This window comes from Alosa sapidissima, chromosome 5, assembly GCF_018492685.1.
Source record: "Alosa sapidissima isolate fAloSap1 chromosome 5, fAloSap1.pri, whole genome shotgun sequence".
Taxonomy (NCBI): Eukaryota; Metazoa; Chordata; class Actinopteri; order Clupeiformes; family Clupeidae; genus Alosa; species Alosa sapidissima.
In genome coordinates, this window is record NC_055961.1 from 37831376 (window position 1) to 37851737 (window position 20362).

Below are 20362 nucleotides of genomic sequence, written 5' to 3' on the forward strand. Positions count from 1 at the left end.
AACTTCTACCAGTTTGTTGACTGCCCAACTAGGAAAAACAGGACAATAGACCTCATGTATGCAAACGTGAGGGATGCAAACAGTGCCACCCCCCTTCCCCCACTGGGAAAGTCAGACCACAACCTCATTCATCTTCAGCCAATGTACAAGCCCAAAGTACAGAGGCTACCAGCTGCCACGCGCACCTTCAGGAAGTGGACACCAGAAGAGGATGAGGCTCTGAGAGACTGCTTTGAGTCCACTGACTGAGTGTGTTACAGAATGGAGAGGACTTAGAGGAGGTCACACGTTGCACTACTGACTATCTGAACTTCTGTATGGACATTGTTGTTCCCACAAGGACTGTACGCTGCTATCCAAATAACAAGCCTTGGATAACCAGTAATATTAAGACCCTTCTCAATTGGAAAAAGATGGCGTTTAAAGAGGGGGGCATGGCAGAGCTGAGGCGAGTACAGGGGGAACTCAAGAATAAGCTGAAAGAGGCTAAGGAGGACTACAGAAGGAAGATGGAACAGAAGCTGCTGGAGAACAACATGAAGGAGGTGTGGGACAGTATGAAGTCCATCACTGGACTTAAGAAGAGCAGCAGCTCTGTGGAGGGAGACCTGGACAGGGCGAACGAGTTGAACCACTTTTACAACAGGTTTGATTGCCCTGCACCAGCTCCAGATACTGCTCTTGTTTGCGTGCCCGCCCTACCCCCACCTCCCAGTCTCCCAGTCTCTCCAGCTCTGCATCCCGGTGACATCCAACGACCTAAGCCACCATCACCTCACGCCCTGCCTCACGCCTGATGCCTCCTTGTCTGTGCCTGTTAAGGTGTCCACGACCCTGGCAGCCTTCACAGGGACATCAAGGAGGTGGTCATCCCCCAGCCCCCACCCCCACACCACCTCATTACCAGTGCAACACTCACCCCCACCATCACTTGATATTGCACCCCTCCCCCACATGGCGACCACAAACAACGAGGTTATAATGACTTCAGTCAACAACCATCAGACACACAGACCCCAGATGCACTCCCCTTCCCCTCCCCCCCTCCATCATCACTGCAGATCAGTCTATCGCACCCCTCCCCCACATGGTGATCACGAGCAGTGCGGCAACAATGGCTTCAGTCAACGGCCATCAGTCTCTAGCCACACGACAACCCTCTCAGAAGCACTCCTCCTCTCCCCTCCCCCCCCCCATCATCACAGCTGATCAAGTTAGTTATCAGTTAACGAAACTGCACCCTCGGAAGGAAGCCGGGTCTGACAGACTGTGTCCAAGGCTGCTCAGGGCCTGTGCTGCTGAACTGGGGGAGCCACTGATGCACATCTTCAACCTGAGTCTCCGTCTCGGACGAGTCCCAACACTGTGGAAGACATCATGTATCACCCCCGTCCCTAAGAAGCCACACCCAAGTGAGCTTAATGACTTCAGGCCTGTCGCTCTAACATCACACGTAATGAAGACAATGGAGCGACTGGTCTTGTGCATACTCAGACCCCAAGTACCCGCTACCGTTTGCATACCAGGAGAAAGTGGGCGTTGACGATGCCATCACTTATCTCCTACACAGGACACATTCTCACCTAGACAAGGGGAAAAGTGCTGTGAGAATCATGTTCTTTGATTTCTCAAGTGCTTTTAACACCATCCAACCCCTCAGGCTGGGAGACAAGCTCTTGCAGATGGGTGTGGACGCTCACCTGGTATCCTGGATTACAGATTACCTGACCGAGCAGCCACAGTTTGTTAGATTGAAGAACTGTCTCTCAGACACTGTGATCAGCAGCACCGGAGCTCCACAGGGAACTGTGCTCTCTTCAGTCCTGTTCACCCTGCACACATCTGACTTCTGCTACAATACTGAGTCATGCAACATGCAGAAGTTTTCGGATGATACTGCAATTGTGGGGTGTGCAGGAGGATGAATACAGACGGCTGGTGGAGGACTTTGTGCAATGGTGCAAACTCAACCACCTCCAACTTAACACTTCGAAGACCAAGAAGATGGTGGTGGATTTCCGCAGGTCTAAGCCTGCTCTGCTACCAGTCTCTATTGATGGGGTCAATGTGGAGGTGATAAATACCTACAAGTATCTGGGCTTACAACTGGACAATAAACTGGACTGGTCAGCAAATACTGAAGCACTCTACAAGAAAGGGAAGAGCAGGCTTTACTTCCTGAGGAGGCTGCGGTCCTTCAATGTCTGCAGTAAGCTCCTCAGGATGTTTTACCAATCTGTTGTTGCCAGTGTCCTCTTCTATGCTGTGATATGATGGGGAGAAAGCACAAAGAAGAAGGATGCTGGGCGACTAGATAGGCTAGTAAGGAAAGCTGGCTCTGTCGTGGGAGCCGAACTGGAGTACATCACTTCAATATCAGATAAAAGGACCCTGAGCAAACTGATCAACATCTTGGACAATGAATGTCATCCACTCAAATGACTTCTCTGCATAGTCTGTCTGCCTCTCCACCCTCTCCATGTTTGTGTACTGACTGCCCACTACTGTTTTACTACTGTTTTACTACTGTCCACAACCTAATGTCTTACTACTGTTTTACTGCTACACTGTTTTTCATGCTATATTAGCACACATGACCAGTGGCTTCTGCTACAATACTGAATGGCTGTAACCCTATTACCTCAACCTATTCTTGCACTGACATAGTTTTTATATTACCTTGTCTACATTATACATTACTCTCCTATTTGTCCATATTATTTATGCTGGTCTCTAGACCTTATTCTTGCACTGTTGGACTACTTTTTGCATCTTCACCATGACACTCACTCTCTTGAGCACCTTACCATGTACACAGAACTACAGGCCAGTCCCGGGCCTGTCACTGCAAGCGCCTCATGCTTGATTATCCTCAAGCACACTGTGTTTTTTTTTATATTATTATTTAATTTATATAGTATATTTAGTATTTAGTTTTGTTAGTTTTTTCTTATCTTCTACTGTCTCTATTGTACAATGGAGTTTTGTTATATGTATATACTTATATTTACCCTTTCTGCTGTAAGTGCATGTTGTGTGTGATGTCTGTATGCTACTGAGACCTTGAATTTCCCCTTGGGGATCAATAAAGTATCTATCTATCTATCTATCTATCTATCGAATCAGCGTAACCTACGGCCTCTCGGGGCTTATTGCTTAATTCTTCTATGAGAGTAGTTGTGGGCAGCTGTGGAATCAACACAATGAAATTTCATTGTGAGGGGGGGCGCTGTGGCGCAGCAGGCTACAGCGCCCATGCCATATGCGGGCGAGTGCCCACGGGGAGCCAGGTTCGAATCCGACCTGCGGTCATTTCCCGATCCCACCCCATCTCTCTCCCACTTGCTTCCTGTCACTCTCCACTGTCCTGTCCAAATAAAGGCAAAAAAGCCCAAAAAATATACTTAAAAAAAAAAAAAAAAGAAATTTCATTGTGAGATTATAGCCCAAATATTTTGCCAATTGATAATCAACTTGATAATCAAACCTACTCAGTTCGTATCATAAAATACTCAATAATCAGCTGAGCTTGAATCTATCTATTGCAAGTCATAGTACTGGTGTACTTTCAGGTTTATTATATATTATATACACTTCATGGATTAATCTTGTGAGGACATTTTTTCTTAAAATCTAAAGTGTTTTGCATGTACTCTGCATGTTACTGAATTCATTTATCACCTATGTGTAGCCAACACCCATGTTTACAAGATTCAGAGCTCAAAGTATTGAAATGTTTGTAATAATTGGTGCTTTTTTACAATATCTGAGCACCTATGAAAGTAGGTTTTTCATAAGTGTATGTTTACATATAGTTTAAATAAAACATATTTTTTTATTATATCTCTTTTACTCTCATATCGTGATTGCTGAGGATGTGATGGAAGTGTCATTTTTGCATCAATGATTTTAGACTTTAGGTGAAATATACAAAAATGGTTTTCAGACTACCTCAAAAGTTTTCAGTGGAAATGCATGGATTCCAGTTTCTTCCAGTAGCAGCAACTGGAATCCATGCATTTCCACTGAATTATTTTTGGAATCTGATCCCTTATCATACCTGTTCATTCTTACTCGTTGTTCGACTTATCGTGACTAAATTCAAGATGGCTGCAAACGCTAAACTTCGTGAAGATACTGTCTGTATAAATCGTCTTGTAAGTAAACTACCAGTGCTTTTTCAAAGTTCTCAATGTCTCGTTTTAAATGTCAGGGCCCTCGGAAGTCTACCAATGAAGTGTGGAGATACATTGAGCCTCGTAAATGGGTGTAAAACAGTGATTTATTTGCATGGCTAGCCCGATGCCGAAGCACCACTATTGAAAAAGCTGTTGGTAGCATCGGCTAACTAGCGCCAGATTTTGGAGTGCAGGGGACAAGCCGAGATGGGCTATGAGACATACGTTCACACTCGGTATCATGTTTCAATACACTTTAGGTCAATATCACACCGGAATTCTCCTTTAATATGTCACAGTTTCAGCTCTTTAAATGATAATATTGATGTGAACAATATATGCTGAAATCTTTCTTTTTTATTTTTTTATTTCTCAGAGAGCGGAAATTGCTGTAGCTCCATTGACAATTACTCTGGTTCGAGAAGAAGTAATAGACTTCTCTAAGCCTTTCATGAGCTTAGGTATCTCCATTATGATCAAGAAGCCCCAGAAGTCCAAGCCGGGTGTGTTCTCCTTCCTTGACCCTCTGGCCTATGAGATCTGGATGTGTATCGTGTTTGCCTACATCGGCGTTAGTGTGGTGCTTTTCCTCGTCAGCCGCTTCAGCCCATATGAATGGCACACTGAGGAGCCAGAGGAAGGCACTGACGGTCTGCCAAGTGACCAGCCCCCCAATGAATTTGGGATCTTCAACAGTCTCTGGTTCTCTCTGGGTGCATTCATGCAGCAAGGCTGTGATATTTCTCCGAGGTAAAGTATTTTGCAGAATGTAACTTTGAAGCATGACGTGATCAAAGCACTTAAGATGTCAACAATTTGAAGTTGTAATGAAGTCAATGGTAATGTCAGTAAAAATGATAAAAAGCCATTGTCCATTACATGCATTTAACATTTTTATATGCCAAATTTTTAACAAGAGAAATTTCTTGGTTGATCTATAGATTTATATTTTTACAATGTCAATTTTATCTTGAAGTCCAGTCATAGTGCATGTCACTGTCATTTGTTGTGCATGTTAGTAGTGATTATTATCATGCCTTTTCAGACGATTAAAAGTATATAGCCCATTTTCAAACCCTCAAAAATCTGCAGAATAAATTAAGACTCAGGCCCCTTGTTTGACAACAAATTTACTATTGGATCAACAGTAAAACAAAAAATAAGGCACAGACATATCACCTTTACTTTCTTTTTAAAGCCATTGATTTTGTGCAAGTCAGACAAGTGCTTTGTGAATAAAAAATTAGTCATCATTCTCAGAATAAATCAACCCAATTTGTTTATTTATTTTACATGGAGACTAGCTGTGGTAATAATGGCAAGATAAAGCATTTCAGACTTCATCAATAGAACGAAGTGTTACTTATGCTGTGTTCATGACACGTCAGAAATCCCAACCTCCAACTTGGAAATAAAGACTTAAACTTGGGTCATATCATGCTCTCCAATCGCACGAGACTCTGTTGCAATATGGCATGCAATTAGGGTCAAAACGGCTAATAACAAAACGGCTACAGGCATAAAAACATTACGTCTCCACACGCAAACCATGAACGTCTTGACAAATGCAGATGTTGTTTTTAAAATGTACAACACGCATTCTTTTTATGTATATTAACCAGGCCTAGACATCTAGGCACACATTCACATTAAGCTGAGGGTGTTAGCATAGTGGCTGAAGAGCAGAGCAAGTGGTTTCAACCATGAGAGGTTTTGGGAGTAACTTTCATGCATTAAAGGGACACCAGGCAAGCCTGATGCTTTTTCTCTACGAAACTCCCCCTCGCTCGGTCTGAAACTCTTTTCCTTTTCTTTGCGATTCTTTGGGTTTTCGCTGCTTCTTCGCCGGCTCTGCCATTATACACACGTTTGCAACAATCTCTAGTGTTTCGTTAGCCTGCCTGCTTCGGTCGGCGGATAGGATACACTGAACTTGCAAGCGGGATATTCTTCCTACAGGCAGTAGGGGCGGGCGAGAGAGTCTTCATTCGCCCTGTAACGAGTCATTTAACCATATACCAACTTACGAAGATGAGTAATTAACACGAAAACGTTGCCTGGTGTCCCTTTAATAACCTTCTATACCCCATAGCAGCCGTCGACGGTCGTTCTATATTCTCCTGTAACGGCCGTGGCCGGCCGCAACCCTTAAAGAGACATCAGCTACAGTATAACCTTCATACATGAAATAATACAGTGTTAGTGGATACAAGTTTTAGACTTTTATTTTTTTTAAGTATATATTTTTGGGGGGCTTTTTAATGCCTTTAATGTGATAGAACCGCTGAGAATGACAGGAAGCGAGTGGGAGAGAGTCGGGGTGGGAATCGAACCCGGGTCGCTGGCGTACGGTGCAGGTGCGCCACGGCTGGGGCCATAAGACTTTTATTTTGACACATTTAAATGGCTAGGTCGTTATTGACATTTCTCCGGTATTTTTGAGTTTAGCCTACACACACTGTTGACTGACCGGCTGAGGAGTTACGGTGCCTCTGGAGTTATGGCTTCTAACAAGCGTCCGTGTCTGTTCTCATTAGATGAGAGAGTATTGATGTGCATCCACCATGTTTTGATGTCAGTAACAATCATATTGATGTAAGAAAATGACAAAATAAAAATATGAAAGTGTAATATACTGTATTTAAGGTTAGCATCCTTCCGTTAGCTGCCTCTCTCTGGCATCTTTGTATGGCTGTGTGAAAGTCAGTTTGAGTTTAGCTAGCACCAGCAAAATATAGACATAATTCAGTGATGGGTCATAGCCTAAGTAACCATAAAGTTTATGATGAACCCATGCCAGGTTTATTTGCAGATATTATATTATATCTTAACCTTAACATTACTCCTTTCTGGCATGTTTAGTAAAGCCAACATTATCAATATCCCACTTACAGATAGTTATTGCAAACTACTACTTATGTATCTGTTCTCTCTCAATAAGTTTTTATGTTGACTAATAACCAAAGCGGGAACCCTCGTGTTTTCTGCTTATGGATGTCAGGAAAATGTATTTGATACAAGTAGGCTAATGTCTCGTCATCTCATTTGTGAAAATGTAAAGAGGGGAAATATCCGCGACATGGAGACACGTCGAGCTTCCTCACTTGAAAGGAGAGAGCAGGCCCAAAGTGCTGGCTCGTTCTCCTGTTGATCGCGTGTATGAACAATGGACAGGTAGCCTGATGAAGTAATTGGTAATGTTAGGAGAAAACCACCTGACTCCATTATTATTAATAACTTATTAAAAACTATCTCGAATCAATTACAAAGTGACTAGTGTATCAACTATGGCAGAGCATGGCATGACATACGAGGACTTAGAGATATAAAATTGGTGGTTAAATTAACAATTTATAGGCAATAAGCCTTAAAAGATGAATGTAATCAATATCACTTCAATTTAATGTAAAAGTAACTCACGTAGGTAAAACAGCCTACTGATGCAAAGTAACAAAGGAAGCTTAACCAAAAACAACAAACTTAAACTTAACAAATTAGCACGTTCTCAGTCACAGATACACAAGATAAACAATATATCAAATAAAAGAAATCAATCAAATCAAAGAAAAGATAGAGAGAGGGAATGAGCAGGAGAGAAAGAAAGGCAGAGAGTGAGAGAAAGAAGAGACAACGAGGCTAAGGGTCAAAGAAAGGAAAAAGGCAGAGCCAAGAGAGCCCGACCTGAGAAGCATCTCCCCTTTTATCATTCATCCGGGCAACCTCCGAATCAACAGGACCTTTGTTATCTGAGAGCTGTGGGTGTGGTGTAGGTGTGATACCTGTGAATCTCACTTCAAAAGACTATAGCATATTTCTCAGTCCCCAACTATGCACAGATACATTAGATTGTAATGAAACCATGCTCAGACTGTTGCCCACATTACAAGTATTAATTTAAGACCAAACATCAATGTGTTATATTCACAGCATACATTTACAGAGATTTCAGAGGTGTCATTGTATGATAATTAGTTCGGCCTGGCACCCTGGGCACTTAAGAATGTCCTTTGTTTGCAATGGGGTTAGTCATGTGGCAGACTTTTGCCCAAATATCGGCCTTGCAAATACAAAGAAATAGCCTGCTAATTTGCTACCTTCACTGACGTAACTAACGTTAGTCTGAGACACGCAATGTCAGTCTAGGACAGGTTGATGGCTTGTGAATGAGTGCAACAGGTTCATCGCTAAATTGATCAAATAAATGATAAATGTCAGGTTTAACAGTCCCTGTTCTTGGTGGCATGCTAATCAAACGAGTCATGGTTTCATGCACTGTTCTTCTTCCCTAACGTTAGTTCATATCCTCATTCTTGAGCTGTAAATCCAACAGTAGCCTAGCTAAAACTCAAATAAGTGCAAGATATGCCTGTCTATTTCAATGAAATCCATACTCATGTATTATCTCGTTTCCCAGCTTATAATACAGACCCATGTGAACCATATTTATAATTTTTTGTTAGTGAAAGACTTTGAGACTGTCAGTGACCAGGCCTATGGCCGTCTAAAACATGAATATATAATTCTTATTATACAACAATTGGGTTCTATGGAACTATTTATTTGTTTCTGATTGGCCGAGAGACGTTCCATGAGTTGGAATATCCCTGGACATTTCAACTCAGACTCAGCACAGCTAATAATAAATCACTCCGCGACACAATGCGAAGATTTGACACCCAGCTCTCCACTATTTCAAGCAATGGGTTACTCCTTAGCAAACCATAACGAAACAGTGCTTCACCACATCTGTGGATTAAGCCACACAGTCAACTCAATGTAAGTAAGATAAACGAGGATGCTAATTGTTCTCAGCATTGCCAGCATTGTGTATAATATGATTGTCACTTGGAGGAGACTTGTAGATGCTAACGTGCTAGCATCGTCACGTCAGGCTGTGCACAGTAGTGTAACATTTATTCACTATACATTAATAAAGTTTAGTGGTTCTGCAATGTAGACTGTTTCCGTTTTTTTTGCAGTACCATGTCCCTTACATGACATGGCCCAGTGTCCTTGTAACATGCATGCAACAAACCTAGATATGAATGTGATTTCCACATTTCTTTCAAGAAGACATGTAAACCACAAAGACCCGTAACGAGGGGTCTGGAATGTTGGTTACCTAGCAACCAAGACGCTGTCTATTGAAAAGGGAACTATTTTTTGATACGTAAGAACGATGTCGAAATTAACATTTTTAAACAATAATGGGGTGTTTTCAGATTCTTTAGTTTGTGGTAGAATTGTTGTATAAAAGCAATATAGCACTCGTGATCGTGGGATTGGTCATGGATATTCCCACGGCTGTTGTTGCCTGCGCCACTCGGCCTCCGGCCTCGTGGCTACGGCCGAACAACACCCGTGGGAATATCCATGACCAACCCCACTCTCACTCGTGCTATATTGCTTAAATGAATCATCAGTTGAAAGAGCCATTTCTAATCTTTAACCCTCTATACCTCAATGGAATTCTACAACAATGTCCTAGATTCCTGGGATATTTGTATTAGTCCTTTAATATTAGTTCTGTGTCCTTAACCTCACAGCATAAACATTTCTCTGAATAAGCAATAGAAAATAGTAAATAAAAAATTAACTAATCATAATTTGAATGTCCAGCCACAAAACTTTGCAACAAATGCTTTAAAGGGGTGGTTCAGGTTTTTGGACATAGGACCTAATTTCCAAACTAGCAAGTGTGATATTTATCAGTGGAGACCGTTTTCAACACGTTTCATCCAGTCCTATAGTTGTAGAGTTCACAGGTGCTAAACTAGCGCAAGTCAACGGTATGTGTTAGCCTGCCACTACAGTCTACTAGAGACTGTCTACTAGAGGATGAAACGTCTCCCTTTAAGGCATAACATGCACATTGATCAGTGCAATATTCCATGAACATTTTGTGTCTCCTCAGAGTGTACTGAAACAATCAAATTATCATTCTGTGCTGTTTAATTTCATGTTGACGTCATTGTTTATTGTCTGTTCTGCTCGCGGTAGGCATGGTTTCAAAATAAAAATGTGGTGTCAAAATGAAAGTCCCCCAAAACAAGCAAATAAGGCAAAACATTCAAAAACATGAGTAATGCATTATTAGTAATATAATTGAAAAAAAATATCGAAAATCGAATCAAATTGTGATTTAAAAAATCGAAAATGAAATCGATTCGAGGATTTGGAGAATCGTGGCACCTCCGGACACTGACGACATCACCAACCGGAATCACCAGTGACCTGAAGGAGTTGCGTAACTACTACACTACTTAATATCAACTAGTTCTTTAGAAAGGTGTTTGTCCTCAAACTAGGGGCTCTAATGTGGAAAATAATGTGGAAATACTTGGATAAACAAAACCTTACTGTATAAGGTTTCATTGGTTATGCTCTAAATCATGGCGTGCTGTGTGCATGTGCTTACTTATTGTCTGCAATTTAGATGATCTCAGCATGCAGTGCTGGCAGTATATTTTATCAGTCCATGTTGTGCCAAATATTAGCTTTGTCATCCAATTCACTTTTTTGATGTTCTTTGTGAATTCTTAATGCTTTTATGTTATACTATTGCAACTAATTTGCATTTGAATCCTTTATGGCAAGTAGGTGGTTTTGTGCAATCATTTAAAAGTCTGAGGCATAGGGCTGTCACGGTTTGGAATCTTGTACTATTACTATAGCACATTTTGAATATTTGTAATCAATTACCATCAGTGTCCAGTAGTAGTTGATTTTATGTTAATCTGGTTATATATCATAGGAAAGAATATTTTATAATATGTATAAATGCAACTAAAACTGATCACTTTTCTACATAAACAGTTCAACCGGGAAGTTTTCAGACCCTTTCAAGTTTTCTACCTTTTGTTATTTTACTCATCTTAAAATGGATTCAATTATTTTTTTATACACACAATACTCCAACTACACACAATACTCCAACACTCCACCAAAAAACAAGTGTTTTGAGTATTTGTACATCTATAAAAAAATTAGACAGAAATATCTCATTTACATTTACAAGTATTCAGACCCTTTGTTATGACACTTGCAACTGAGCTCTGGTGCATCCTACTTCTATCAATGGTCATAGAGATGCTTTTCCAACTTGATTGGAGTCCACCTGTGCCTAAATTAATTCATTGGACATTATTAGGAGAGCCACACTATGTACTATGTAAGGTCTCACAGTTGATCTGGGGAAGGATACAAAGACAATTGCTACAGCGTTGGAAGTGCCCAAAAGCATGGTAGCCTGCATCATTCTCAAATGGAAAAACAACCAACAGACTTAATAGATCTGGCCACTCAGCCAAACTGAGCAATCCGGGATGGAGGGGCCTTGGTCAGACAGGTAACCCAATGGTCACTATGAATGAGATCCAGAGTTCATTTGTGAAGATGAGAGAAGCTTACAGAAGGACGACTATTTTTTCACCAGTCCTTTAATTGTTTTTTTTTTTATAAATTTACAAAACACTCCAAACACCTCTTTTTTGTGGAGTATTGGAGTATTGTGTGTAGATTGATAGGAAAAAAACAAATTGACTAAGAAGCTATGGTAATCTGACCAATTTAAGCTGTTTCTCCACCCATAGAGATGAAATTGTTGGGGCAAAAAGAAAAGTAAAAACGGAAAGACTATTTTGATTATCTAAAACACATGGTCTGAAGCATAGTGCATTTATGGTATGTCTAGAAATACTACTTTTGCTTGTTTGCTAGTTTGACAGTACCCTGGAAATTCCAGAGTTCTCGCGAAAGCACAATTGAATTGTCTCTGCGAGACACTCTGGCAATGAGTAATGATGCACGTTACTTTTACCCCTTGCATCGCGAGGAACCAATCACATCGGTGTATCTGATATAGGCGGGCCATGAGGCGATCTACACAGATGACGAACAGCACTGCAGCGAATCAGTCAGTAAACATTGGTGGTAGTGTTATCCAATTGCGTGCAGTGAGATTTTCAAATGCATGCTTGTTGCCGCCCCTTGAGTTGGGCCATTTTCATTATTCGTGGCCAGACCCCTAATCTTTCTAGATTACCACGGTCTGGATTTTCCAGGCTAGTTTGACAGCATGATGGCAGAATAAGTGATCTGACATCAGGCACATGGTTCAAAAGGATTGTTCTTAATTTAATGTTTCTTAATTAATCACCAGAATCTACCTGCACGCATGACTGCGTATACACCACCAAGATTCCACCAAAACTGTCTTTGCTAAAACGGGTGTTTGTATGTGTGTGTGTGTGTGTGTGTGTATGTATGTATGTGTGTGACAAGCAGAGTACAAACACATCTGTACTCGCCTAGTAATTGAAGTCATAGGCAAGAACCTCCAGGGTAGGTTGACCCCTGTGTGGGGACCCCAGAGATGGGTGAAGCAGATATGTGTGGGACAGCTGGTTGGGCTGTTCTCTCCCCTCTGCTACACCTGATGCTACCAAGTATTTGAGTTTAAAAACAAATTTTGTTTTTCTTTTTTTTTTGTTTGTTCTTCCTCTGCCCTCAAAAATCCTTTGGGCGTCTAGTATTGTCAAGCAAAGGCTACTGTCACTTTGCAGCCAAGTCGAGTGAGAAAGTTGTGCACATAAATGTGGATGTCATTTGCAAACTTGCTTTGTCTTCTTGTTTTTATGTTAATATGAACATTCAACTTGCTCCATTTTCTCACTCAACATGAAATTGCTTCTCTCTCACTTTGAAATAATTATTAAGTATTTACTGTTACCTAAGGTCTCCTATGCAATGTAGCTTGAACTTTGTAAGTCGCTTTGGGTAAAAGCATCTGCTAAATGAATAAAAGTAAATGTATAGAATTTAATTCAGAGAAAGTTTTGTAGTGATTTTGTACTAACGGTGAGGTTAATGTCCGAAGATGGAATGCCTGTCAGTATCTGACAGAAATTAAATCAGAATTTCCATGTGATTAATTCAAAATCTCCAGTATTTTAAAGCTGGCATGGCTTGCTTGCCATGGCTGTAAAATAATATTATGACCTCTCTTAGTGGTTGAATATACTGTCTTTTAGGTGTTCACTTCATAATTCAAATTACACCCTCATGTACCAAGACAATAGTGCCTGTTTCATGCTTTATTTGCGCCTTAAAACATGGCATCATACTGTATGGACAGAGTGGATATGAGTGAAAATGCTTTTTTGTGACAAGCACAAGAGAGCTGTTAGGCTATTATACTGTATATCGTTCAGTTATTGGCATTACAAACTATATTAGAGATTGGTGACGGGATGAGTCTACCTGATGTTTACCTGATGAAAGTGCAAACATACTAAATTGGCAAATTCACAGTGTACACTTGGTATTTACACTGTCTTCGTACATCTGCCCCTCAGTTTTGCAAGAAATACTTTTCGATGGCATTTTTGTGTCATTATGGTAAATACCACATAATCTATATACTTATCGGAACGAAACCTATTACCGTCTGTCCACTATTTCCGCCCTTTTACGTGTATGTGTCACTTATTCATTTCTATACAAACCAAGACACGCAAGCACCCACACCATAAGTGTATCTAAATTAGCTATGTACCAAAAATTACATTTTACCGTGACTCGTAGAGCTGTAAACAGTGTTGTAAGGCTGCATATACAAATCCGCTTGGAGCTCCAGTGGAATTTTTATTTGCGACAAGAATTCTCGGTCTAACCGTTGATGTGTCGTGTGAAAGGTTGTAAATAGGCACCCACCAGCCCAGCACTAAACTCCGAGCGTGGTAAACAAAATTGGATATTTCAGGCAAAGCCCCGGTAAGAACCAAACCCCAGATTTTGTTCAAATCTATACACCTATGGCTATTGAAAAACGTAAGGTTAATTTATCAGATGTTATTTTGAAGTATTAAAAACATTGTTTTAGAATGTTTGAACGAAAGGAGCGGTAATTGGTGCTTTTATGATACTTTGACTGATGTATAAACTAATAGGCTATAGAACTTTAAATAACCTTGAGAAGTTTTGCAGTCTTAGGTCTAACTTTTTTGGAAAAACAATTGGAGTGTGTCTGTCCTGCTATGACAGTCCAATCCATCCCTTCACTTCTCCTGACATGCTGTCCTGCATTGCTGCAGTTGCTCGTAGAGTTGGACTGTATTGCTTTTGAATTTACTCTAACGGACACCTTGATCATAAAAAGTGATACATGCATTACTGGTGTTAACATTGCCGTGACAGCCCTAGTAAGACATTCGTGTAATCATCATTATGCTCATCAAATGGAAAAAAAGCTTATTTCTATGTCTCGTGCAAGTTAAATCTGGCTTTGCTCTCTCTCTCTCTCTCTGTCTATCTATCTATCTCTGTTTCTTTCTCTTTATATACTGTATACAGTATACATGTGCGTGTGTGAGTGTGTGTGTTTGCATGTTACTATAGTCATGACACATTTTTACCCTAAAGAGGAAACAAGAACCTCTATTTTTCAGCTTCCTCTCGATAAGAAATCACTCACATGACAGGAGAATGGAGAGCAGAGGTGTGTAAAAACAGCCAAACTTGGCCAAAGACTTCAGGTACTAGATCACAATTGAAATCATAGTGTCTGGCTCCCCTTTACCTTACCCCAGGGAAGTTATAATGGGCCAACAGCATGATTTTGATTGAGAATAAAATCATTGTAGGAAATATGCTGTCTGTTAACATGTCCATAAAAGTTTTTTTTCCCAACTTGAATGAAAACTATTCATCATACATTTAGAGTGAGATTACATAGCGACTTTAGCTCATGAATAAAACAAGAATGCCAATTTTTATATAATATGGACAGTCATGCATTTTTTTCTGCATAGGGCATTGTCCTTTTAGTTTGTTTTCTCACCTTATCTTTCTTTCTGAGATCTACCAACATGTATATAAAAAATCTAGTTTGGACCAAGACCATGAAGCCTTGCCTTGAGTCTTTGCCTATTTTAGGAACTGTTTGTCATGTGAAAGGGCACAAAAATGTAACTAATATGAATGAATGCCTATATTGCTATATTTTACATGCAGCACAATGTATCAATGAAGTTTCAGACAACTTTACCTTTTGAATTTCATGAAATTGGCTTTAGTTGATTCAGCCAGTTGATCAGCTATATTAGCAAATGTAAGAATAATGTAGAGTAGTAATTCAGGACAGTGAAATTAATGACATCCAAATTTTAGGCTCTGTAGTTTGTGAGATATGTGCTAGGCTGATATTTTCCAGAGTACCCACTATAACTACTGGCATGCAAATCACAGGTATTTTCACCCTTGTCATACAAGTTTCTTTAACATCCTCTAGTTGTATCACTGAGAGTAGCTCAGTGCTTTCACACCTGGCTCATTTGCAGCAGATGAATCGGAACCTGCAGGGTTTCCGCCCATAGTCCAGTTCATTTGGGTATATGTGAACATAGCAATTGCATTCTGTTTCAGAACAAAACAGACTAAGACCGCCTAGAGAACTCCTTGGCGGTCTTGGCTCATTTCCAATCAAGCTCTAGAACAGAGGTCTCAAACACCCGGCCCGCGTCCTGCCCAATTCCGGCCCGCGACGTATGACAAAATAATAATGTAATCCGGCCCTTGAGGCTATTAATTGCGACAAACAACGATACTGATTAAAATAGACGATAGATCCAGGTACGGTGACAAATCTCATTTGTAGGCCTACTCTGCGCCACTATGTGCAAGACATCCAGAGCTTGATTCAAACCCAAAATCGCTGCGCAAAGTTTTCAGGAAATACTTGTATTACACGCGAGAAACACAAAGACGTGCATTTGTAATCACGCGGAAGCGATGCAGGCCATAGTGTTGCAGAAATTAAGCAGAAATAGCCAGGCCTACACCAAATGTTGAAAAACGTTCACGTGTGTTGAAGTCTTAGGTAAGCTATGTTATTCACCTATTCTAATTCTAATTCTGAAATAGAATATCCTTTTGGAGATTATGATCGATCGTCTATGACAGTGACAGTCACGGTGCGTCTGTGAATGGAGGTGCGTGTATACAACGGTGTCCACTAAGCATACCATGCTTGTTTTGACCCTCTGCCCAACATAGCTTGGAGGTTGCAGTGGTAATCGTGATGATAGTGTCCGTAATGGATGTGGTACAGACAGCAGGGCTAGTAGAAATAGGGCTCTAAAGAACTACAAAGTCACCCGCAATATGATGCGAACTTCTGGGTAGGCTACTGCAGATTACCCGCGATAGGAACTGTTTGACCAGAAAACTTTATTGTAGGCCTATATTGTAGTAATCTATTACTAAACCACAACATCTTAGGTGTTGGTATACATCTTAGGTGTTTTTCTGTTAATTTGTTATGTGGGTAGTATGAAAAAAGGAAAGTAAACCTGCTTAAATATGTTCATCCAGTATTTACTGAGAGGTACATAATTTGAGGTGCTTGCCATCCAGTGACAAATTAGATGGGTACATTTACCCCCTTCATAAACTTTTGTTTTACTCAAAGATTTTTACATTTACAGTATAACTTTATCTCTGACCACTTTCAAGCCATGGCCTTTTAAATTTTGATATAAAAATCCAATGGTGTTGCTTTCTTAACCCTGATGCCTAGTTTGCCAGGTTTAAAAAAGTTATGAGAGGAAATATTTTTATTTGGTGTGAAACACACACACATACCTGTTTTTTATGTTTTTCATTTATTTTATAATTTGTATTAATATTTATTTTATCATTATTTTATTTATAAGCTAAGGTTGCTAGCACAGGTGTCTAAAACTAGATAAAAACACTTGCACTTTCTGTTTGCAGTTTTGTGTGGTATTTAAAAAAAAGAACATTGCATTTTCAGAAATAGCCGGCCCTCCAATCAGATGACGTTGGCAGAATTGGCCCCCAGCTCATTTGAGTTTGAGACCCCTGCTCTAGAACATTATTTTATGTCTGGAACATCGTCAAAATCGAAGCAACAGTCTGTTAAATGTGAGAGTAGTTTAATCATGTGTAGAGTTTTGCTCCTCTTTGAATGTTGCCATATTAATACAAAGCAAACCCACGGACAATCTCTTAAATAGGTATGAAATCGCCTTAATTAGCCACAAAGCTATTTAATGACATTCATTCAATGACATATGCCGATCTACTTTGGGGGCAGAGGATGCAGCCACCCCTGGGCCCACCTTGAATAGGGGCCTCCTTTTGAGCTACAATTTGGTTGGACTGATTAACTGACTGACTGATTGATGCCGATTAAGTGTGAGTGTAACACATCCAAGACATATTAATCCAGTATAACAAACATATTTCCATGTGTTCATGTTATTTTGTTTCACGGTTCAATCAATTCAAGCAGTTCAAACTGAGTATATTTGGTATATGTATATTGTCATATTATATTTGAAACAATCCACATATCACCAAGAGCAGAAGGTGTGAGACTTGGGTTTGCAAAGAGTTGCAGGAGTAGGGGTTGGGTGGAACTTGGTAGACTTTTTTTTCTGTAGTAGGTAACAACAGTAGGGTCTGTTCGAAACGGAAGACAGCTGCCTGCTGCCTCCCTCCCTAAATAGAGAGCTGTCTCACTAGACATGACTTTGAATTAAATGCATCTTTTAAAAATGAGCGTAGCACTCTAGAATCTTTGGTTAACACTACGGTATGACATTAGCAAAAGCCGGACGTTAAGCTAAATTATTATACGGCTCTTCACAATGCAAGTAGAACGCTCCATTGACTTGAATGGCATTTTCCAAAGTTCTACTGGTCATTATTTTCGTCTAAGGACCTCTAAATAATGACCGCTGTCATTGGTAACGGATTTTTATTCAAAAGTGAAGGCAGACGGTTGATTAGCTGTTTAGCTACAAAAGCCACAACGAAACGGTAACAAATAAATGTAAAGAGACATATTGTGGAGTTTATTTTTCGTTTTGGCAAGTAGCCATATAATAAGCGGGATAATGTATAGAACGCTGGTCATTATTGGGAAAATAAGCCCCTTCAGGGCGAAGCAAGACCCCTTTGCTGGCGCATCGGGGTCTGGTTCGCCCTGTCGGGACTTATTTTTTTTTTCAATAATGACCGGCGTTCTATACATTATCCCTTTCTTAGCCTACGTAAGCTAGCAGGCTAACGGTATAAATTAGTTTTACGGGCGGCTGATTTATCAGACCACACGCTATAAATGGTTACAACAATGGTATAATCAGATAGTAAATTGTTTATTTCACATCTCAAATCTAAGCAAAATAATGTCACACAAATTACATTTCAACAGATTCAGCAGCCATTACCGATGTCCTCCGCCATTTTTGTTTACTTTTCACAGCTGTTTCAGACATTGCCGCAAAGGATTATGGGTAGGAGGGAGCATGAAGTGTGCATCGATGCTGCCTTCAAAAATGACCGTTATTTGGGAAATCTAGATAGAAGGCAGCAAAAATCGTTTTTTCGGTTCAGAACCGCACTCGCTGCCTCGCTCCCCAGGTAGATATTTTTAAAGGCAGCAGTTTTTCCTATTTCGAACAGACCCAATGCCTAGTTTTCACAGTTTTCTGTCTGATTCCTTGCAAAGTTAAAGGAATAATAATGTAGGTTGTTTTCAAAGGTTTATGTTTTTGTTTACCCTTACAAAAACCAAATGTTTGCGGCAGATTTGCAGCAAACTTGTGGGTGAATTGTGGGGAACAAATGAGTTCACTAGAAAATAGTGATTGTTGTTGGCCGGTAAGGCAAACTTCCAGCAAAGTTCTGGCAACAATGAGAAGTTTGGTGCTAGCGGCAAATGTGTTCACCAGTGATTTGCCACCACACTTAGCCAATAATGGCAAACGTCTGGTGACAAACCTAATTTGTATGACATCCGGCAACTGTTCGCCAGAAACCTGAAATTTCAGTAAGGGTAACTAACTGGTTTAACATAATATTTTGGAATTGGCTTTGTTGGTATATTGTTGTGTTTCCCTTGGGAATTTCCCCTAGAAATAGATCTACAGCAGTTTACTTGTATCTACTATGTAACATTCATCATAAAATATGTATTGATGTGGTCAGTAAATGTCACCCAGATATCTTTCAGTCAGGTCTTTTCAGGCATGTAGCCTTCAGCCTCCACCTTTGTCAATTTTGGTTATTCCTGCAAGGACAAGGAGAAGTGTGTGGTATGAAAATTTGCTAACCATTCCTGCATTTCGAACTTTAAATGTCAGATTGAATAACTAAGTTTCTGTGAACTGCATGACTAAATCAGAGAGATATGACAGCTGCACCATGTTCATAGGCACAAGGACTACAGAATCAGTGAATATCCACTCATCAGTCATCCACTTTTGTACTGTTCCTTTCAATGTATCTCTACATTCCACATCTCTCATATCCACCATATTTTATTCTTATCTCCCTTTCTGTACTTGCTATATTCTTTTTTTTTTAACAGATCTCTCTCTGGGCGAATTGTGGGTGGAGTCTGGTGGTTCTTCACCCTCATCATTATATCCTCATACACTGCCAACCTGGCTGCTTTCCTGACAGTTGAGAGAATGGTTTCACCCATTGAGAGTGCTGAGGATTTGGCTAAACAGACGGATATAGCCTATGGCACATTAGACTCAGGGTCCACAAAAGAGTTCTTCAGGGTGAGTTGTGTTATTTGTGCTAAATGGACTGAGGTTGGCTGAGGCTTACTGATCATTACTATCATAAATGAAAATGAGTAGCTGTCTTTTCAGTCCTACTCTGATCACACATTCTTTGTGGAGACATTTTCTTCCTGTTAGTAGGGACAGATACATAACATATATTGGTGGAAAGTTGTGTCTTTAACATACTATTACAATCTAATGATGAATATCACCCTGGTTTCTGTTTTCTCTTCATCCAGAGGTCAAAAATAGCTATATATGAGAAAATGTGGACTTATATGAAGTCTGCTGAGCCTACTGTGTTTACCAAGAGAACCGCAGAGGGAGTCGCACGAGTTCGCAAGTCCAAAGGGAAGTATGCCTTCCTATTAGAGTCTACCATGAATGAGTACACGGAACAGCGGAAGCCCTGTGACACAATGAAGGTTGGAGGCAACCTGGACTCCAAAGGCTATGGAGTGGCAACACCCAAGCGTTCACAGTTAAGGTGGGTGGAGTAATATAACAATATATTGACATGTTGTTATGGTATTCCACCTTCCCTGGCGTGCCTAAACCTATTAATTTCCCTCTTGTCGCATT

The 20362-nt window shown here is 40.3% G+C and overlaps 1 protein-coding gene across 6 annotated transcripts in view; it reads left to right on the plus strand.

Moving 5' to 3' along the window:
• The window catches only part of LOC121708557 (glutamate receptor 4-like), a 169391-nt gene that overhangs the window by 116478 nt on the left and 32551 nt on the right, over window positions 1-20362 (plus strand). For 5 of the 6 annotated variants that reach the window (XR_006031699.1, XM_042091293.1, XM_042091297.1 and 2 more), the window contains 3 exons: window positions 4555-4928; window positions 19576-19774; window positions 20020-20267. Coding sequence is in view for 5 of the 6 variants with exons in the window: in XM_042091293.1 (XP_041947227.1) it covers window positions 4555-4928; window positions 19576-19774; window positions 20020-20267 (821 nt within the window). In the remaining variant the exon portion in view is untranslated. Of the gene's footprint in view, window positions 1-4554; window positions 4929-14626; window positions 14714-19575; window positions 19775-20019; window positions 20268-20362 lie in introns of those variants that run through there. The other variant, XM_042091296.1, reaches the window with a different exon arrangement.